Below are 22,145 nucleotides of genomic sequence, written 5' to 3'. Positions count from 1 at the left end.
ACGATTACCTTTATGTATAAAACGTTTTGAGATAGACTAAAATACGTCGCTGGGGGCGTCCTCATTATCCCTTCCGTTGCGTTTATGGAACGGGTGGGAAGAGAGCGCCCATAACGGTTGATCTTTCAGTCTAGTTTTGTGGTAACCAGAAAAGTTTACCAGGTCTAGGATGGACAAGTAATAACGAAAGTTACGAGAATAGTGGCACGTCACGTGACGAGAACTAGGGGGCGAGTGGGTGGAGTAACTGTGGACAATACAACGAGAACCTCCTCCATCCAGTCAGATGGGACTCACAATTTCATATGCTAATTGAAATCGTAAGCTATTTATGTTCACAAAATCTAACTGTCTAATATAGTAATCAATGATGAAAATAAGTTTTTTCTCTTTCCCGAGGTTAAAGGGAACATGAAAATTCAGAGTTCAATTGTTTACCATGACAACAACTGTTTACCAACCAAAATATAATTACACCATTTTCAATCTTTATACAATGCACTTCTGCCTAATATAATGGTGATCTTTTGTAACCATTGCCATGGGTTAGCACCAGACAAGCTGCCGCATGATGACTGCATGTATCCTTCTAGCCTCTGAATACCAGTGTAGTTTATGTGCTTTTATTTCAGAACTTGGTAACTCAACCCAACCGCGGCTCTTTGCTACCTCAAGACTTCACTGGTCAGTTCCAAACAAGAAGCCAGACAATATACCATGTATATATAGTTCTAGATCACGAATACCAGTGTAGTTGGTGCATTATTTCCTACTCGGAGGGGAGAGGTGTGTGAAATGAATAGCACGGCATCAAATGGACAACATATACAGACTGAAGCATTTGGTATGGCAGAATTCGCCATGTCTTGAAGTCTCAGACCACTATACTGGTTTGAGCTGACCACCACAGGCGAAATTTTCTCCAGAGGGCGCAATATTTCCCCACTTCCGTTTTGCAGGCTGAAAAGGCTCGATACCAGGTGTCCTGTCGCCGGTCAGGTAATGGAAAGTTCATTTAAATGTCTCTTACTTAAGTTTTAATTGTCGCAGCAGTCCAAGGAATTGTAATCAAACACTCAGCAGCAGATGGGTACAAAATATGTCTTGACTCTTTGGCTAGTTTTGCATCTAATAAAGTTTTGTTTTCTTCAACTAATGTTATTATGACCATGGATGTATTACTATTAGGAGATTTATGACACTATCCAAACACATCGTATAAGCAATTCTAAATAGGTCTTTCCAAAATTTGCCATGTTGGCGCTCTACTTCCTGTCTGTGTGTACCTTGGGGGTATACATGGTATAGGTTACTTGGTTAATAGAGCACTGCTGCTTTCCTCGATGTCTGAACAACACAAAAACATCCCTGATTTAAACTTCTACAATACTCTTATGAGATGGTACTATGAGTTGATGATACCCCCAATTTGAGTGAGGGCGCTGTATTCTCAATTTCCTGTTTGCAGTCTGCAATGGCCTATTAACTTTGGAAGGCACAGTAATAGGCTGCTAAAGTGCCTAACACTTGAAATAAAATATGAGAGTACAACCAAGTATGTTTTCAGTCCATAATAATTTAATTCATTTATACATTGCACACAAAATAAACTCATGGGTATTTCCTCAGACTTCGTTGATGAGGGAACACTAAACGGTTGGTTAGTTTACGCTACGCTAACTGCTATTGTGATTAAGTCTACAAAATATCTGTATTGTTTTAAAAATCAATGTTGCCATGGTTTCTCGTTTAGGCAATACAAGGGACTGATGAAGGTGTATTTTGAGACTGAGAAAGCAAGCATTTGGTAGGGAGCTTTTTTGAGGGCGCTGTCACAAAGATTGCATGGAATGCAGTTAATTGGTAGGGCTTGTTTGAGGGCGCTGTCACTAACATTACATGGCATGCACAAATGTGTCATTTTGATGCAGAGTAAGTTGAGGGCAATATCACAAATGTTGTCCAGGGTGCAGTCATTTCACTGTCGCCGAGGGCGCAGTTACAAATGTTGCAATAAGGCAGTATACAATCTGTACCGTAGAGGAGCTTTGGATGAAACTTTTCAAAACATCTCAAAATAAGTTTGATTTAAAGTCCTCATATTTCAGAAAACTTTGGGTATCCATAGATTTTTGGGAGGAGGTGAGAGACTGACAGAGTAGCACCTCAACACAGACAACTCAAGATGACAAAATTTGGCCTTCATACATTAAGATGAAGAATTCTTCCAATTGCATAAATTTTGCAGGACACTTTTTAGTAGGTGTGGTATTTGAAAGCCTATGAAGAGCTCCCTCTAGAGTTGAGATTATTGTTTGGAATGACATGCCATACAACGAACGGGGAAAGAGGTAGGACCGTGAAAGGTGTGTTGAAAAGGGAAATTGGTGATTGTTCAAGTTCTGAGAGAAACACCCAGTCAGAAGAAAAAGAACGACAATAACTTCTAGAATATTGCATATGTATGAACTACAAGATCTTCTGCTGTCTCGTCATAAAATTGGTACTGCCTGCAAAAAGAATTGATTATTATTACGAGTATGATTTTTTTTTGTTCTTTGAATATCCTCTTATGCTAGCAAATACAAGCTGGGAAAAAAGCTTATTAAATTGATGTTTGTACTGTTGCATACAGTTGGTTAATGGAAGTTTGTTTTACTTACAAAGGGCTTTTTTTTTTAATAACAACACAGAAACAACCATTTACAATTTGTCAAAAAGGAATGGCAATGGACACAGGAACAGTACGAGGTTGACATGAACGAAACATATTGTACAAATATACCATGTTTTAAAGTAATGACCAGTAGTATGAAACACTTAAGTATTTTGTAAGAAATGCCACGAGTACAAGTGACAATGAAGAAACATACTACCAAAAAATGCTACCTCCACAGAAACAAAAGTTGAAGATGAACAAAATACTGACAATTCGACAGTTTTCATTTACACATTTGGCACACACTATACAAAGACCAGCACATTGCCCGATATTCTGGAGAACATGAAATTTTGCAAATGGCAGTGGGTTTTTTTTTTTGTCACCAGAAATATAAAAAAAAAAAAATAGAAATGGCATATTGAGGTACACAGAAGACAGGACGTAGACTAGGAGACAAAATAAACGTGCTCTCTGACATAGCTACAACTGTACAGCCTACACATAGCTACAAAGACGAACAACAGACTTGAGAAATAGTCAGCTGCCTTTCTTTTGTTTGCCAACACTTTCAATGCTGTGTTCATCACACACAATCACTTGATTTTTTTTCTTCAAAATTGGTCAGATTCTGTTCTTTCTGTTGTCACCTAAATTCTTATCTTATTTGTATATTCACCAGAACTTTGTTCTGTATATTTATTTTTTTTCGTCTTTGCCAGGACCTCCTGAAAGACATATTGCATATCATTACATTTGAATTATATGCATTTAGGGAACGTGCTCAAATACGAAATATGTTTTGAAATGTTACTCTTTGTTTTATATTAAAAACAATGCAATTTGTGTGTGATTTGAAATCTATCTGGATTTATATCAGTTTCTGGAAGTTTGAGACCAATTTTGTTGTTGTTGTTGTAATTCTCATGAATACTTTTGACAACTCATTTGGCGTATACTATCATGACCTTAGGACCTTGTAATGTGATTGGGTCAGATGATTTGTTGTTTTTTCCAAGTCTCATGAATATTCATAACTAGTACTGCTGACTTTACATTTTGACATTTGAACCTGTGTGTGATTGGTTCATAAAGCCTAAAGGTAACAAATTGTGCTAATTCTCATGAATATTCAAAACTACATTCACTATTTGACCTATGACCTTGGACATGATTGGTTGACGTTCATATGTGGGATGATCACAGCTTGAACGATTGGCCACACAGACTAACTGTTCTATTACAGAATTCACCACCAACACCTTTCTGAAGCTCTGAAGGGCTGATAAGGTTCACTCTTCAGATTGTTGAATAATTGATTGATAGATTGACTCCCTAATTTACAACTGATAGATAGATTGACTCCCTAGTTTACCTATTATTAGACCGATAGTTGTGAAAAACAGAACAACTATATAGTAGTACCTTTGATCAAATGCCAATATGACTCAATGGAGATGACACCCCTATCGAATGACTGGATTGTTCCACATACCCCCAAAATAAGGGGTATACCATTAGTTATAAGAGTTCATAGCATCAAACAAGGAGGGGACATTTGGCACGTTAAATAAATCAAAGTAAAATGGTGTATTGTGAAGTAGCTTGAAGGGCCAACAATGGCAAATCATCCCATTATCAGTTTACCACCTTCTACAAAAATATCGTGAAATAAATAAAAAAGTTTTTAGAAGCAACTACCGATTCAAATTTGTAACTTATAATTGATACAAACATTGGTGGAGAAAATATACAGGAAATGACATCATCTAAAAACTGATCATAGAAAATGAAAGATTTTGAAGGCTGAACAGACTAAATAATTAACGCAAACAATTACAATCTAGCTACAACGTATCAGACATACAAGTCAATACCCAATAGTGTAAACCGAGAAATTTTCACTACTACAAATTTTTGCAATTTTGCAGTCTTCAGCAAGTTCTCAAAGACTAATTTTTACTAAATACTAGACTGGTACATTGTGTTCATCATGTACAAGAAGGCATTTCAGTCACTACTCATTTTTACATTTTTGTTTCCCAACGAAATTAGCAAAAATATGTCTTTAGCGAAAATTTCCAGGTTAACAGTATGTATCAACAATGTTGAAAGATATCACAAATGATGGATGAATGGCTATTGGGTCAAGAATTTCAAGACGAACGCAGAGATATGGAACATGAAAACAATAAATATGCAGTTTACTGTGTCCAGACAGTCAAACATGTTTCATTACAAAAAACTTTCAGACTAATCTAACCAGTAGTTTTTGAATTCAAGTTTGTTTTTGTTTTTAAAAAAAATCATGTTTTTTTTATACCAAAATCACACACGTATGGTGCAATAATTATTTGAACAATTTCCCATCTACACACCCTAAGTAATGTTCCAACACAAAGGCAATAAGTCCTGCAGTTTTTGACTTTAAGTCATATACACATACATATACAAATATAAACAGACAGACAGACAGACAGACAGACAGACATAAATTTCACTAAGCCTATAGCAGTACCGCACCTTAGTTCAGTTGTGCTAAAAACTATACAAATTGGGAACACTAACCACATTGAGATATATCACAGAGATAGGGGGTACCAGCCATATCAAAATATATTAAGATAGTAGTGCCAGCCATATCTATCCTAGAGATAGGGGTACTTTTTTCTGAAATAAATAACACCTCTGAGTCATATTGGCATCTCATCCTCATTTAAAACTATTTTCCTTGTATAAATCTAACCAGGGTATTTTTTTACGAGATTCATAACTTGTACCACAAGCTGTCGTACACAAGAACTGCACAGTATACGAAACTGGGGAAGGTTCAAAATACGTTTCTAATTTAAACCCTAAAAAATGTTGTACGTATGTAAACAACATTTGTATTCTTTTTTGATTCTTTCATTGCAGAGTTGATATGTGTTCCTACAAACTCCGACCACTGATTCGTAGAAGTCACCATGACTCTAAAAACAGTACGATATTAGACAATGTTTTTCCACTAACTTCTAACTCAACTATCTATTATCTTATACAAATCATTTTAAAAGATTTTCTGAAATACACTTTTTTGTTCTTCGAGAGTAGTACATGTACAGCTGCATCCCAGTCCAACACCCCTCCCCTTCCCCTTCCCCTCCCCCCTATTCTCTTCATTCAGCTTATTTTTATACAGAATTTTTTCTTCTGAAGTTGAAAAAAAAGTGTCTCGTCCTTGATCCTCATTTAGTTTTTGTACAGTCCATATCCAAGTGGGAACCACTGAAATGAAGTGTTTCAAAAAAGATGCACCGGAGACAGAACAGAAGATGCATGGACATGACAAACGTACTCTGTGTGTGTGTGTGTGTGTGTGTGTGTGTGTGTGTGCGCGTGTGCGTGAGTGTGTGTGTGTGAGTGTGTGTGTGTGCTCTGTCCTACTGCCAAAATAACACTTGAAGGCATAGCAACCAAGTCCCGGTCAGTGTATGGCTTATAATTTACAACATTTTGTCTGACTTTGACCTTTGACCTTGAAATCGCCTGGTTATATCTGATTGACTTGTTAGTAGTTTTTCAGCAAAATCTTGTATACACAGGGAGTGCACATAGGACAGAGTTACTAAGTTTTGTCTTTTTACTCCTTGTTTAAGTCGAGTTGCACAATGAAAGAATGCCCCCCCCTTCCCCCATTGTCTTTTTTTCCTTTGACTTTTCTTTAAATTATTATTCTACTGTATAAAAATAGGAGACTACGTCGACAAGTTAGAAGCTGAAGAAGTTCCTTTAAATTCTAAGTTTCTGTCCGTTAGTCGCAATGCAAATTTTGCATTTGTGTGGAGACTGCCGAGTGCGTTTTGTGCAGCATCTGCCGACTCAAATATTGCCACCACTTCATAATTGGACGATTTTTCATCTTGATTTTCATCATTTGGTGTTTCTTCATCGCCATCTTTCAAAAACCACCTTATTTCAGCACCTGCTTTGATAAGGTCACTGAATAAATTGTCTGCGTCTTTTCTTGTTGTGCCTTCTGGAATGTTGTAAATTTCAACCGTGTTTCCCGTACCTGAAAACAAAGTTGGAATCATAACACAATGCGTAAGTTATCCTCGCAGTAGATTTTACATGAACATTTCAGTGAATCGACAAAACATCGTGTCAGTGCAGTAAGGTCATATCTGCCTATACAATTGCATAACAGATACGACCTTTCTGCACTGAAGCGATGAAAAGTGATTTGATAACACCAAGCTTTCAGTCACTCTTCAATCTTTACCTATGGAATGGCAAGTAAACCAGTAACTGCTTTTAAACACCTGGGATTCAATCCGAAGTTCTCACATTATCGTATCAGTTAAGCTAAAATGATTACATAGGATTACACCAAGCACGGGCGAAGTTGAATAAAAAATATGAAATATATACTGTGGTTGTTCTACACCACAACAGTGCTTGTCTATGTCACGACAACACATGTCTATGTCACTGGTTCTGCTCTGTTCAAAATATGAGACAAATTGTTCAAAATTGCCATTATTTTCTCTGATTTCTTTCCTGATAGTACTGGCGCTAGTATGATTATGTTATTCTCCAATGTTTTTCTTCATTCAGCCGGAAAATGTTCGTGACCTAAGGGATGTCACTACTTGTTGAAAGGCCCCTTAGGTCACTTGTATTTCCCTTGGCTGAATGAAGAAATATATTGGGAAATAATATCTCATTATTCTTTTATTCAGGACCAACTTTCTCTATAGGTCTACCAGACAATTGTGTTTTTTTACTCCTATGTGCTTATTACCTTTAGATAAATATTCATGAATATTCATGTACATCTCATGCATATGTATTTCACTTGAGTCAATGGTCGGTCATTGTAAGAACAACAGAAGTGAAAACAAATTTCAATTTGGTGTTTCTTGGCAATCATGCAAAATTTATGTGATGCGAAATCATGAAATAACTCTCCAGTACCCAAACTTTACTTCATACGTCTATTTCCTAGAATGGCATTCATCTTTAAACAGGACTTGGTGGCCATATTGGATTCAAAAATGACTCAATTTTGATATCATTGTGATTCAAAAATCTGTACGGTGACCCCAGATTAATTCAACTGACGTGAACTGACAATTGGTTGGAGTTTTCTTTGAAAAAAAGTAACAGCAAAATTTTAACGTTTCTTTCTGAGGCGTGTTCTACCTTAAAGTAAAACATGAATGACAAATTTGGTATGACTTACTTTCAAAGGCAGTATTCTCTTGTAAAGCCATACAATCCGTTGGTTGGCTTTTCCGCAATTTCTTGGATGCCTTGGTCTGTTTACCTTTGGATTGTTGTATAAGCTGTGTTGCTCTAGGACCTGTTAGTACATTTGAAGAACATCAAATTACCTCACATCGTATTGATATTAATTATATCCTACAGCCCATTTCATATTAACTGGCTTTGTTTGCTACAAGCACACAAAAACCGATACAAAACTGCACATTCTACATAGCAAGATTGCAGTTTCTTGCTACACTTTGTCTAAAATGAAATCATCCATTTTCTGAACATATTTGTAACTAGACCCAGACACACCGGTGCCAACATTTAGATGTCTGCATTTGATGTCTGCATTCTCACAAATTAATTCATTTCATAATACTCAAAATGCTGCAAGAAACTATGTTCATTCAATCTTCCTATCTTAAAGTGTAACGTACAGTTGCTTATTGGTTTCTGCATGGTTCTATCAAACAGAGCCAGTGAACACTAACATGAAACAGGCTGTAAATTGATTTGTGCTGTTCAGGCAGAGGAGGAAGCTAAATTCTAGGGCTGATGTTCCAATATAGATCTGTGACAGGGGCAATGATTACAGCACTATGAATACAACATCAATTTTTGGTACCTGTAATACCATTTTATCTTACAAATACGAAATGTCATATTAGTTTTCAGTTATATCAAATACATAATTATTGTGGACTTTAAATTTAATGATAGGTTTATATGTAGTATCCATGCAGAATAATCATCAATCTCACATAGTGCATTCTCACATGATCATTTTTTTTTTTTAAATAGAAGAAGGCACAACTGCTAGTTGATGAACAGAACTGTTACAAACAGCAAAAGTAAACAAATGAATTGGATTAATAACACAGCACAGGCTTGTATAACATTTCATGGTTTGATAAGAACAGTTTTATGGCATCTTAATGTGTACCGGAAATGCCAGGGGAACTTCAAATTTGTTTGTAAATGTGAACTATTATGTAAAGTGGCCATACAACTGTTCTTATCAAATGATGGAGTGCTCTGTACTTCCTATATGCTGTGCCAAGTGTTATCAATCTCATTGAATTGTTTACCTTCCCTGTTTGTAACAGGTTCCATTTATCAATGCTCTGATGTTGGCAGTTGTACAACGCTGGCAAACCAAGTATCAGCTAGCTATACACACAGACAGAAACACAAACAAAAGCTGCAACATGTTGATATAAGCTATCAATAGGTGTTGATGTAATGACACTCACAGTAGGGTGGTGTTCTGATAGTAGAATTTTCCTCAAATGGCCACACATTCAACCTCATTTAGTTTTTATACTATCTTGATTACAGGGTGATTTAGATCCCCATATTAAACCAAAGCACCACTATCACCCACTTGTGTAAATCTACCACATGTATCAGCGAATCATTTGTATCTATCTTAAGTTTGCCGATAGCTTGCTTTCCTGGGTAGTATAACTGACCTACCTTTACCCTGATTATTTCTTGACTGTGGAGCCATAACTGGACTGGGACTCTGAGTTGGTGATTCACCTGGACTCTGACCACCTTGCTGATACTCCCCTCCAACCATCTTCCCCATCTGTAGTTCAGGATTATACAATTCTACTGACTTAGGGGGTCTTTGGTCTAACGGGTAGACTTTCCGATGCTGTTGCTGCTGCTGCTGCTGTTGTTGCTGTTGTTGTTGTTGAAGCTGCTGTTGTTGTTGTTGCTGCTGCTGTTGTTGTTGTGGAGTGGATGGAAAAGGAATACTGACAACGGCTTGAGGTGAATGGGTACGTGGCGGTGCATAAACATAGCTGTAACCAGCCTGTGGTTGGTTACTCACTGCTTGCGGTGGAGTCACTGGTCGTGTCATATTACCTTCCTGTGGCATGTGGGGAAAGCTTGCCATCATTTGAGTGGCAGAGTTTGATGGCACTGGTTGATAATATACTGGCATGGGCATTTGTGGTGGTTGCTGGGACCCTGCTTGGTGTTGTTGTTGTTGTTGTTGCTGCTGCTGCTGCTGTTGTTGTTGTTGTTGTTGTGCAGCTGCATGTGCTGCAGCAGCGGCATGGGCAGCTGCCGCTGCAGCTTGTTGCTGAGGCGGTTCAAACGAGGACTGCTGCATCATGGTTGGATGTTGTTGTTGCTGTGGCATGACTGGCATACCTTGAAAACTTTGTCCATACTGTGAGACTGACTGAAATGGCTGCGTTGGACTGACCAGCTGCTGACCTTGACTCTGACCTTGACCTGGATAAAGTACTGGCATGCTGGTTTGCTGCATCATCTGCTGAGGACTAATATGCTGCTGTTGCTGAGTTGCAGGCTGCATCTGTTGTGTTCCTTGTTGAGTTGGTTGCTGCTGCAAGTACTGTGTTGGAGTTGTTGGACGATATACATGGGGTTGCATCATTACCTGTCCCTGGGGTGCAGAGTACATGCTCTGAGAGAAAAAATAAATAATATACAAACATTCTCGTTTTGTAATAATAATAATGATAATAATAATAATAATAATCTTCATTTATACTGGATATTTCTTTAGATAATAAGTATATAAACACTTGAGTCCAGTGAGGGCCATCCCTCATGGATTTAGTGTTAATGCAGCAGGAAACCGGAGTACTCGCTGAAAACCTGCATTGTTCAGTAGAGTCAAACTGAACAACACTCTTCTTACTTACAGCGAGGTAAATTTAATCAAACCCTAAATGGGTCCGAACCCCGACTGCAGTGGTAAGAGGCAAGTGGTTTAACCACTCAGCCACGGACAACCCTATTCTCAACCTTGGAACATCTGGGTATCTTTCTAAAATCACCTTTATAGTTCCCAAAAAATAAACGTACCTCTCAAATACATGTTTGAAATCAATTCTACAATTCTTGTGTGCGATATATGCAGAATGTCTTGTTAAAACTGATGCAAGGAGTTTGTGCAAAATGAAAATATTGCGTTTAGTTGACTTTCATCTACATCACAGAATCGCAATCAACCTGCATCATATCATTCTCACCTGGGGACTAGGCTGCATGTAAGGCTGTTGAGGAATCATCTGTTGTTGTTGATGAGGAGGAGGAGGACCAGGTCCATATCCAGTTGTCATGACTCCACCTGGTCGTACGTACGATCCCATGTAGGCTTGTTGTGTCATCACCTGCTGTTGTTGTGGTACGATATCACCACTACTCTCCGCCGACGATTCTCGACTTAAACTCATACCATGCATCTGAGAGGTCATATCTTGTAGACCACTGCCTTGTGATTCCTATATGTTGTAGAAATGAACAAGTCTTTGGATGAAATGGATTTTATTTATTGAAAACTTTGATCCCGAAGGTCAAGGTCACTCATAACAGAAAGGTTCTTTATCACCTGTGCGCAAGGTTTGAAAGAAATTGGTCTCAGCAATATACAGGAAATGCGTCAGTTTGGGTAAATTATACCCTCTAAGGTCTTGTAATACCAGAAACAGAATGGGAGTATTTGGTTGTATGACAAAACCCCATGACATGCAAGTGCAAGTGTGGCATACTCTGGGTATTTGTATGAGCACTTACAGTGTTCTCTGTGCCCGTACTTTCATGAGCGTAGCAAGTGAAATTGCGTCAGAAAAGCACGAGTGCAAATACCCCCGAGTATCCACACTGGAATTCACATGGCATGGGGTTCTGTTAGTATTACATATGTTTATATTTGAAACAGCAAATTTTCATAGAAATCATACAGCGTGATCATGCGATTTTGTGTATAGTGGACGGTTATGTCCTCTTTTGCATATCATTTGCATGCAAGTATGCAACAATGTTTTCGGTATTACACTGCAGTGAAAATAACACTAGTGTGTGCGCACACCAGTGCAAGTAATCTCTGGTACATATGTAAAAATTTGTACACCTACCCCTGAATAAGATCTTTGCATCTGAGGAGCAAGCATGTTGCTAAGATGTTGTTGTTGTTGTTGTTGTTGTTGTTGTTGTTGCTGCTGTTGCTGTGGTGAGTACTGAGAGTATGGAGGCATAGATGTTTGTTGTGGTAACTGCTGTGTTGGTGACTGGGTTGGTAGCTGACTGGTAATGGCCTGCTGTGGTTGGTACACCATAGGACTCCCATCAGGATTCAAGAACGGTGTTCCTACACATACACAAAACAAACATTAAAACATGTTATACTCACAAGCAAACCAATTTTTACAAGTTTATCTACATGATCATTTCTGCAGTGCTCAAAAAATGAGCTTCAACATTCCAAATAAATCGCCACTATTTATCCAGATTTTTCTTAATTTAGTTTGCACAAGTATTATTCTATTATTCCCCAATATTCCAGAATATCCTCATGACGTACGCTTTTTGTTACTAGTCATCTTAGACTCATAGTGACAAGGCCCCTTAGGTCACTCGTATTTTCCTCAGCTGAATGAAGAACAATACTGGGTAATATTATCTAACTGTACCATGCACAAGCCAGGTTCAACAAAAAATATGGAATATATACTGTGTACGTTCTACGGCAAAACTAGATCACTGGTTCTGCTGTGTTTGAAATATGAGTCAAAATGCTCAAAATTGCCGTACAATTTTTTTTTTTTATTACTGGCAATGGTATAATTATAATATTTCCCCAATATTTTTAATACTGACCTGTCTGTGGGTTTATAAGTATACTGCCAGGTGGAACCGATTCAATATTTGGTGCAGCGTACAACACAGGTCCAGTCTGAGAAAGAGCAGTTGCACTGCTGACTCCGGTTGCCATAGAAACAGTCTGGGCACTCGTCCATGTGACTTGACTGACTGGTTGAGAGTTTTGATAAGTAGATGCCTGTAATGGCTGACCATACTGCTGAGCAGCAGACATAGAAGGAGGTGGTGGTGGTGGTGGTGGTGGCGCCGGCGCCGAAATAGATGGTTGTTGTTGTATGACGGGTAAAGGACGAAACGAAGGACTACCTGCACTACGCTCTGAAGAATCTATGAAAGAACAGACGGGGGGGTAAAATTATTTAGACAAACTGAGAATTATTAACTAAGTTGGATTACTACCTAACTAGAGTGACTATAAAGTTTCAATTACTACCAAACCAGAGTGACCATGGAGTTTCAATTACTACCAAACCAGAGTGACTATGGAGTTCAATTACTACCAAACCAGAGTGACTATGGAGTTTCAATTACTCCCAAACCAGAGTGACTATGGAGTTTCAATTACTCCCAAACCAGAGTGACTATGAAGTTTCAATTACTCCCAAACCAGAGTGACTATGGAGTTTCAATTAAGTGGCACAGTGTTTTTTTTTACATCTCACACTTTTTTTGTTACAAACTATATGAACTACAGGCACTGATAACACACATGCACATATGCTCGAAGTGTTACATTTTATCTCACTGTGATTAGAAACAAACAGTTTTGAGTTTCAATCTTCCTTGTTTCATCTCACAGCGATGTTGATACAATGTATCATTTTATATGCTTGCACGCTATTAGTATCTGTGTTTTGTTTTATGTAATTTTGGAACAAAAAACACCGTACTACATAATTTGAACTCTATAATCACTCTGGTTTGGTAGTACAACTGTAAGTGTGTGCCATATTATTGCAGTCACATAGCCTCATTTACATAAACTTCATATTAAACACATTTATACATGACATCACCACAACCGCACACATACACTTATACCTATAATTATTACATCACTACAGCAACACACATACAATTACTCATATGTATGACATCACTACCACACTCACATATAACATACAAACATTCACACATACATAAGGTATGACATCACTACCACAACACACTCACATACACATCATATTGGATTGTTACATAATTTTTTACGCCATCAACATTGCATCAAGTTTGATCAAATCACAAACCACAGGACAGGTACCATTTGTATATGCCTCCTATGTATGGCATCTCAGCTTTAGAACAGGTATGAATATAATGGCCAGCGTACGGCCTACATCTGTCCGTCCATCCATCTGTCTGTCTGTCAGTATGTATGTATGTATGTATGTATGTATGTATGTCTGTCTGTCAGTATGTATGTATGTATGTATGTATGTATGTATGTATGTATGTATGTATGTATGTATGTATGTATGTATGTATGTATGTATGTATGTATGAATGTATTTATGTATGTATGTATGTATGTATGTATGTATGTATGTATGTATGTATGTATGTATGTATGTATGTAAGTATGTATATAATTATGTGGATATATATGTATGTATACATGTATATGTGCGTATGGACATATGCATGTATGTATGTGTGTCCTTTGTAAACACATGTATAAACAGCGTCCAATGGTGCTAAAACATATATGTATGTATGTTAAGAAAATTGATAATTATTTATCAAGAACTGCATCACAAAAGAATTTGGACATTCATTAATTAAAATACAGGCAAAGCCACAGCAATGACATATTGTAATCAAAATCAAAGAGACCTTACCACATGCAGAATTGTGCACCAAGTTATTCATATTCTGGCAAAGACTGTATGTTGAGTACACAACATAGACAGTGTACATAACATAGACCCACACGTCTGTACTCAGTCTCACTCTGATTAAAATCTGATGTAGTGTACTCGGCGCGACCTCTTCTTTGCTCTTACATTGTTGTTTGTTCTTTTGTGAGCGCTCGATACCTACATCTGACACAATACCATAGGTGTTCTCGAGCCACACGAGAGTGCCGAGTGAATTTGCTCAATGAATAAGAATGCGTAATGTGCCAAAAACATTCGTGTACAGTACTCCAGCATGCTCTGTTAGAAAAGAGTATGAGCACAGAGTGCAGACAACGATATTATCATTATCCTTTGGTTGTTCTCTTTCTTTCAATTTGGAATGTTGAATGTTATATTGTAAGACAAATGCTGGTTGGCTACTCGTAAGTAAGAGATTGGGTTCGGGAAAACCTATGGTGTTGTGTCAGATGTAGGTAACGGGCACTGACAAAAGCACAAACGACAGTAAACGTAAGAGCTAAAAAGAAATCGTGCCGAGTATACCACATCAGATTTTAATCAGATCGTATTCAGTCTATACACTTAAATGACCCAAGTGAACACAAAACAAAAATCAGTGCTGACTGTACGATAACAAGGACTCTCTCACATCCCATTCTAGCATTATCTTTGTGTGACGTACAAAATCAAACAGTTGCACATCTTTTCAGAAGTCATGTTTCTAAACTTTCTAAAGTTATACCCAACAATCTGTAAGTTTGGGTGATATAATTTAAAGTGCTAATTTTCAATCCCGGGTCAGTGTCTTGACATTTCCCAATGTGTATCAAGCAAACATTTTAATGAATACAGTCCTCAAAATTATTTTCAAAAATGTCTCTGACTAAAACCATGTGTCCACATTCCTAAACTTTCTCAACTTTTAGCCAAGACTCTCTGATCACATGTGATGTCCACTATGACGGGAAAAGAAAATACCCAATCACACTTTGTTCTGCGTCATCATAAGCTGAAAGCATGATGACTGTCAAGATCAGTTCGCGTGAGTCTAATAGTGACAATACTGGAAGGGAATGCGTGAGAGTCTGACATGGAAAACACCGGAAGGGAATGCGTGAGAACTGAAACAAAACAACATACCAAGACAGTTTGTAGAAGAGAACAGAACTTAATGAGTACCAAATGCTGTTTGTGAGATATAACATAAAAACATGGCCCAACTCCAAAGTAACAGTAATGTTTACATTGTTCCAGTACAAAGTATTGAGAATTGGCACATGCAAAATATGAATTTTTTTTTTTTAAACAAAAGTGCCAAATTTTGCACTTGCGTAGAAAAACACAGGCAAGGCTATGCTGAGTCCATGCAAGTCATCACAAGGCATGTGCATAGTTATTCAATTTTGGAAAAGTTCTATTCGTCCTACCAATTTCTGCCATCACGAAAAAACTTCACTCACATAGGGAGTCTCATCTTCACGAATATTTAAAAAAGAATTGCTTATTTTTTACCTGGGTGCTTACCAAGTTTGGTAAGTTTACTAAAGCTACCGGTGCTTCCTCGGCTGCCGCTACTACGACTGCTGCCACTGCTGTCACCTCGCATTAATACCGACGAGATGCCAGTTCCGGCAAAACTGCTAGCTTTGGTAACGGCAGGCACTGATGGACGCTCAGAACCGCTTGAATCTACGCTACTCCAAGGGCGAGGCTCTGGACGCCAATAACACTCTTCTGAGTTGCTACTTCGACGACTTGAAGTACGTGTACTTTGGCTACTCCTGTTTTAAGAAAATACTTTTAAATTATGACATGTTTGACGTTGACCTAATCTTTCAGACATTCTCACAGATTATATGATTAATCCTCAGACTACATTGCGTATTCTCAATGCAATCATGTTAGTGTAGTATTCTCATAACAAGGTGGACAGGGATTTCTGCCGAAATGGGTCACAAATGTCCATCCCCATGGACGATGAGTGATTGGTTGATAGACCCCTTACCCATCCCACCCCATGGATGATGAGTGTTTAGTTGATAGACCCCCATCCCATCCCATCCCATCCCATACCATCCCATCCCCATGGACGATGAGTGATTGGTTGATAGACCCCTTACCCATCCCACCCCATAGACGATGAGTGTTTAGTTGATAGACCCCCATCCCATCCCATCCCATCCCATCCCATCCCATCTCCATGGACGATGAATGATTGGTTGATAGACCTCCTAGCTCAGCCCAAGTTAAGGTAGGTGGTCATGTTTCTGAATCCCAGGTAATCACCTGGTATAGTGTAGTACCCTCAACAACTGAATGAACCTTAGCAATTGGTCTGACGTGTTGCAAAAGGTTTGACATGTTTATATATTAGATACCACAGTCATGGGTCGCTTTTGGTAACACATCCAAGACAAACAGTGATTTGAATACCACCCACCCATACCCACCACACCACCCCCCTCCACACCCATGGATGAGTAACTGCTTGATAAATTCCCCCACCTCATCCCATCCCCATGGATGATGTGATTGTTTGATAGACCACCAACCCATCCCATCCTATGGACGAGTTATTGTTTGTAGGGGTCGATAAATCCCAAAAAATTAAATAGATTACCTCAATGGAGATTCAATGGATACATTACTACCAGTTCCTTCTTGTGAAGACATTGACTGTAAAATACAAAAATATTCAAGGGTCATTATTTTCAGTGTGGCTGCAACTATCATAAATGTATTTAGGATATCTTAAAACCAAGGAAAATATATAATTTTGTGTCTTTGGTGAAATTAGATTGAATATTAATGATGCTTGTGTGCTTATTCCATCAGTGTAAAACATATCTCATGAATATTCATTGTGTAACTATTATACAATTTGAATATTCATTGTGTAACTATTATACAATTTCTGCTCACTCCCATGATGCAACAGTACCCTATAAAGGCACAAGATCAACTTTATGTTTCTCTGAAATCACAAGTTATTGTATGTGATATAAAATCATGGAATGACCCATACTTCATGAGAATGCTGTTATTTCCTGCTGTTGTGTTTCCCCTTTAGACAAATTGAAAACAGAAGTAGAACGAGTTGAATTAAACCAAAAATGTTACCTACATTTGCGACGAAATGGTGTGAAAGAATGATTCTGAGCGTTTACTATAATACAATACTAAGTGATTCACAAAAAGGTCCACAGTGCCAGCCAAAATCAGGTCGAATAGCACCCCTAGTGGCTAAACTACAGAATCTTTTGTCTTTATGATAACTAGGCTATGATTGACAACATGTAGATAGTATAGCACCCTCTATAGTTGGCATTTGTTTGTCAACACACAGATTCTAAACTAACCATTCGACCATCATCATCACTGCATATGTCTAGATAAGTAGTGTCACTTACATCTTGATTAAAAATTCTAGCCCTTGCTTTTTCATATTCCTCTTCCCTTTCTTCGATGGATTTACTTCGTTTATCATCTTTCAGCCCACTGCTATCCAGACGACTCCCCTTGGACGAGAAATATTGAATATTACACTATGCACGAGCCATTTAGAACAAAAAGGATGGAACATATACTCTGTTCGTTCTGCATCACGACAACATGCATCTATGTCACAACAATGCGTGTCTACATCACTGTTCTGCTATGTTCGAAATATGTGTTGAAATATTCAAAATTCTCGCTACCTGCAATACAATTCTACAAATCACTGTGGAGTCAAATGGAACGAAGTCGCGCGACAACGCGTTCTAATGTCGACAACTACACTTCCGGTCGGCTATGCTAATACACAGGAATGTTTCTTTCCCATTTTCAGTTGTAGACATCTCTTGTAATTTTGCTCTGGAAAGATACTATACATATTTAAATTTCCCACCTCCATAATTATATGAGCATAAAACTTGCGTTTATCTTATTTGTTACAAATTAAACTGTTTGGAAGAAACATTCACGTGTATTGACATAGGTGACCAGAAGTGTAGGTGTCGACAAATGCAAGCGCGGCCGCGAGACTGCGTTCCATTTGACTCCTTAGCAATGCATAGAATTGTATTGCAGATAGCGAGAATTGTCATTACTTTCTCCTCTTTTTCATTGATATTACTGGCGCTGGTAATAATTATGATATTCTCCAACATTTTCTTCATTCAGCCAGAAAATACTTGTCACCTAAGGGTTGTCACTATGAGTTGTTAGACGAGTAGTGACAAAGGCCCCTTAGGTCACTCGTATTTTCTTTGGTTGAATGAAGAAAAATATTGGCGAATAGCACCTAAAGCTATTATCAAATAACATGTCAATTTTTGCCGTTCATGCGCAAACACTAGAGTTGGAAGTTGTTTTACCTCCTTATCATCCTGACTGGCACTATCTCGTTTCAAAATCATTCTTGGCTCTTCAGGCCTGGCTTCTTGGCGGATATGTTCTCTAAATCGCTGCTCAGGACTGAAATGCAACAAGAAATGAAACAATAGTTGATTTTCCAGTTCCAAGATACATTGTACGAGATGATGTCGCTTATGTTGTTAGATTTTAGACTTGTTTTGTCTTTATTACGTTTGAAATAACATTTTCATCAGAAAATTATGGAAACACATGTTGACCTCTTTGAACATGAGTGATTCTTTAAAGAACAAAGACTAAAAGCCATCAATGACAGACAGTGATTTTACAGGTGACCCCAGGGTACGATCAGGTGACAACCATTCTCCTGAGTAGTGCGTGCAAACCCCTCAGTGTGTTCACAATACATGGCATTGTATGGAGAGACGTGCAATGCATCTTGGAACCGGCAACAGGTCTATTGAAAACTGAAAACTGAGTACTCAGTAATCAAAGTATTTCTGTATCATGAAATGTACACAATACAGTGTTCACTAGAACTCAGTAATCACTGGTGTGTCTGATATCATGGTATGTACACAATACAGTGTTCACTGGAACTCAGTGATATCATGAACTGTTGCTTTCACTGCTACCATGGTAACAAAAAACAAAATAGACACCATTTGACATTACCATGATGGTAACACAACTAGTAATTTTACCATTTGATCTTTAATGTTACCTTGGTATTAAATGCAACTAGTTAGTATTTCACTATTTGACCTTTGAATGTTAAGTCATGAATGTACTTTGTGTTTTGAAACTACTGAGTATGATCAACGTCTACCATATACATGATCTATATGGTAAATTTTACATTGCTTTGTATTCTTGTTGGTAAACTTGAGCATTATGTTTAAAACGCAAACTTGTTGGAGAAAAGGTCGATGAAGCCTTCTACAAGCTAGCATGAAAATACACCTCTGCAGGAAGTTGTTATTTGATGAAAACTTACTCCTTGATATTTCTATCTGTGGGGACTCCCACTGTCCAAAATGACCTTTTGGGATTTCAAATGACATTTTACCATTCTCAAATGAAGACAGGTATAGAAATCCAGCTGGTTATGTAAGACCAACTGTCAGACTGCTTTTAATGACACTACTGAGGTTTCACACTGATGGCACGGACTAATAGGGATGTTATTGTGGGTGAGAGATAATGTCAGTAACTTTCACACAACACAGACTAAATTTAGATCTTACTGTGGGTGAGAGATAATGTCAGTAACTTTCACACAACACAGACTAAATTCAGATCTTACTGTGGGTGAGAGATAAAGACAGTACATGTATCTTTCACACAAAAACACATTTCACTTACATTCTTGTATTTCAAGATAACGACATTTTAGTTACATTATTTCATTTCTGTACATAATTTTAGTTATGTTATTTCATTTCTGTACGTAATTTTGGTTACATTATTTCATTTTGTATGTAATTATAGTTACGTTATTTCATTCTGTATGTAATTTTAGTTACATTATTTCATTTCTGTACGTAATTATAGTTACATTATTTCACTTTGTAAATTTTAGTTACATTATTTCACTTTGTATATAATTTTAGTAACATTATTTCATTGCTGTACATAATTTTAGTTACATTATTTCATTATGTACATAATTTAGTTACGTTATTTCATTTCTGCACATAATTTTAGTTACATTATTTCATTCTGTACATCAGCTTACATTACTTCATTTCTGTACGTAATAATAGTTACATTACTTCATTTCTGTACATAATTATAGTTAGTAATTATTTCATTTCTGTACGTAATTATAGTTACATTACTTCATTTCTGTACATAATTATAGTTAGTAATTACTTCATTTCTGTACGTAATTATAGTTACATTACTTCATTTCTGTACGTAATTATAGTTACATTACTTCATTTCTGTACGTAATTATAGTTACATTCCATCATTTCTGTACATAGTTTTACCCACATTATGAGTTTAATATTACTTACATTCTTGTATTCGGCGTCTTGTTAATCACAACAGCTTTCCCTGTTTGATCTATATTATGATCCATGCCAAAGTACGCTGCAACACGATGAACAATCATCCTATGATATGATGTCATCGGTGGAAATTTCAGCGTATGTTGACTGTCAGACAAAAAACAACATGAAAAAAGAGAACAAATCAGAAATACCATTTTGAGTGACATACCATGACACTGAGTTTGTACATGGCTGTGGAGAGAGAAGTCAAAATTTGTTTCTGCCGAAGTACTTGCAACCAACGTCAGGCAAGCATTTACAAGTGGAACTTGCTACAAACAGTGAAAGTATAAATAAACAAATGATGAATTAGCAACACTTGGCACAGCTTTGTTGAAACTATGTACAATAACAAACTTTTTTTTTACACTTTTTAAAATAGCTTTTTGCAATGTATTAACGACTGCTTTAGAGTATGCTAAGTGTATACCTTTTCACCTTTTCATGCTTACCTTTGATCTTGAACAAAATTGATTAAATCACGTTCTAATTGAAGTAACATCATTCTGTCCCTGGAGTTTTGTAAAGTTTGAATGATAAATTCATGCACATCAACACCCGTAAAGTCAGTGTATTCCTTCTCTTGACTTGACTCTGGAAAGAGATGAGAAGAAAAACAACATAAATTTAACCTCATTTCCAAAAACTGTACTCTATGGCTGCATTTACATGACGATGTTTTCAAGTAAGAAAATGCTAATATTGCGTTATGTGTTTCCATGTCTTTTACACAATAGCACTTTTGACCGTTTACATGGAAACACAAATGAATTTATGGAAATTTTCGAAAATGATACTGCTGCACATAAGTAAACATAACGACAAGCTTTAGCGTGTGCGCGTAAGTTTGTCATCAATGGGGTCATCCCTGAGGTCATTAAGTGCATTTTTATTTTAACTCTCAAGTTTAAATGATGACATTTTCAAATCTTTCCATTTTTGCACACATTTACACAAACTCCATCATTGAATGAAAATGGGCCATTTTTGAAACGATCCACTTTCAGCAGCATCTTCAAATCATAACATTTTCATGTGTGTCTCTGTGTAAACGGTAGGTGCAAAGATGGTAAAATAGTTGCATTTTCATTTGAAACTGCTATGGACTCAATGTGTCAAGTGGTTCAAAAAAAAAATTGTACAAGAGTGTATATGGTACGGAAAAAACAACACTTAGAGAAAAACTGTATATTTCCCTGAGAGTGTAACTCTAGAATGATGTAGCAGAAGTGGTAAATCAGCAATTTCCAATGTCATGTGTTTCTTGTATCACTTCATACCTGTTAGAACATCAAAATGCTTTCAGTCTACCTT

At 37.3% G+C, this 22,145-nt stretch overlaps 1 protein-coding gene across 3 annotated transcripts in view; it reads right to left on the bottom strand.

The window, feature by feature from the left end:
* Nucleotides 1-6,088: 6,088 nt before the first annotated feature.
* LOC144447067 (uncharacterized) overlaps nucleotides 6,089-22,145 on the bottom strand; it is an 82,089-nt gene continuing 66,032 nt past the window's right edge. For all 3 annotated transcript variants that reach the window (XM_078136962.1, XM_078136961.1, XM_078136963.1), the window contains exons 5-16: nucleotides 21,284-21,425; nucleotides 20,796-20,936; nucleotides 18,777-18,876; nucleotides 17,829-17,936; nucleotides 17,039-17,094; nucleotides 15,931-16,199; nucleotides 12,557-12,886; nucleotides 11,815-12,047; nucleotides 10,930-11,181; nucleotides 9,392-10,358; nucleotides 7,887-8,006; nucleotides 6,089-6,713 (exon numbers count right to left, since the gene is read on the bottom strand). In XM_078136962.1, coding sequence (XP_077993088.1) covers nucleotides 6,397-6,713; nucleotides 7,887-8,006; nucleotides 9,392-10,358; nucleotides 10,930-11,181; nucleotides 11,815-12,047; nucleotides 12,557-12,886; nucleotides 15,931-16,199; nucleotides 17,039-17,094; nucleotides 17,829-17,936; nucleotides 18,777-18,876; nucleotides 20,796-20,936; nucleotides 21,284-21,425 — 3,035 coding nt within the window. In that variant the 3' untranslated portion in view covers nucleotides 6,089-6,396. The remainder of the gene's footprint in view (nucleotides 6,714-7,886; nucleotides 8,007-9,391; nucleotides 10,359-10,929; nucleotides 11,182-11,814; nucleotides 12,048-12,556; nucleotides 12,887-15,930; nucleotides 16,200-17,038; nucleotides 17,095-17,828; nucleotides 17,937-18,776; nucleotides 18,877-20,795; nucleotides 20,937-21,283; nucleotides 21,426-22,145) is intronic.

The sequence above is a fragment of the Glandiceps talaboti genome, chromosome 16 (assembly GCF_964340395.1).
Source record: "Glandiceps talaboti chromosome 16, keGlaTala1.1, whole genome shotgun sequence".
Classification (NCBI taxonomy): Eukaryota; Metazoa; Hemichordata; class Enteropneusta; family Spengelidae; genus Glandiceps; species Glandiceps talaboti.
Note: the sequence above shows the minus strand (reverse complement) of the source record. Positions and strands in the feature narration are given on the sequence as shown.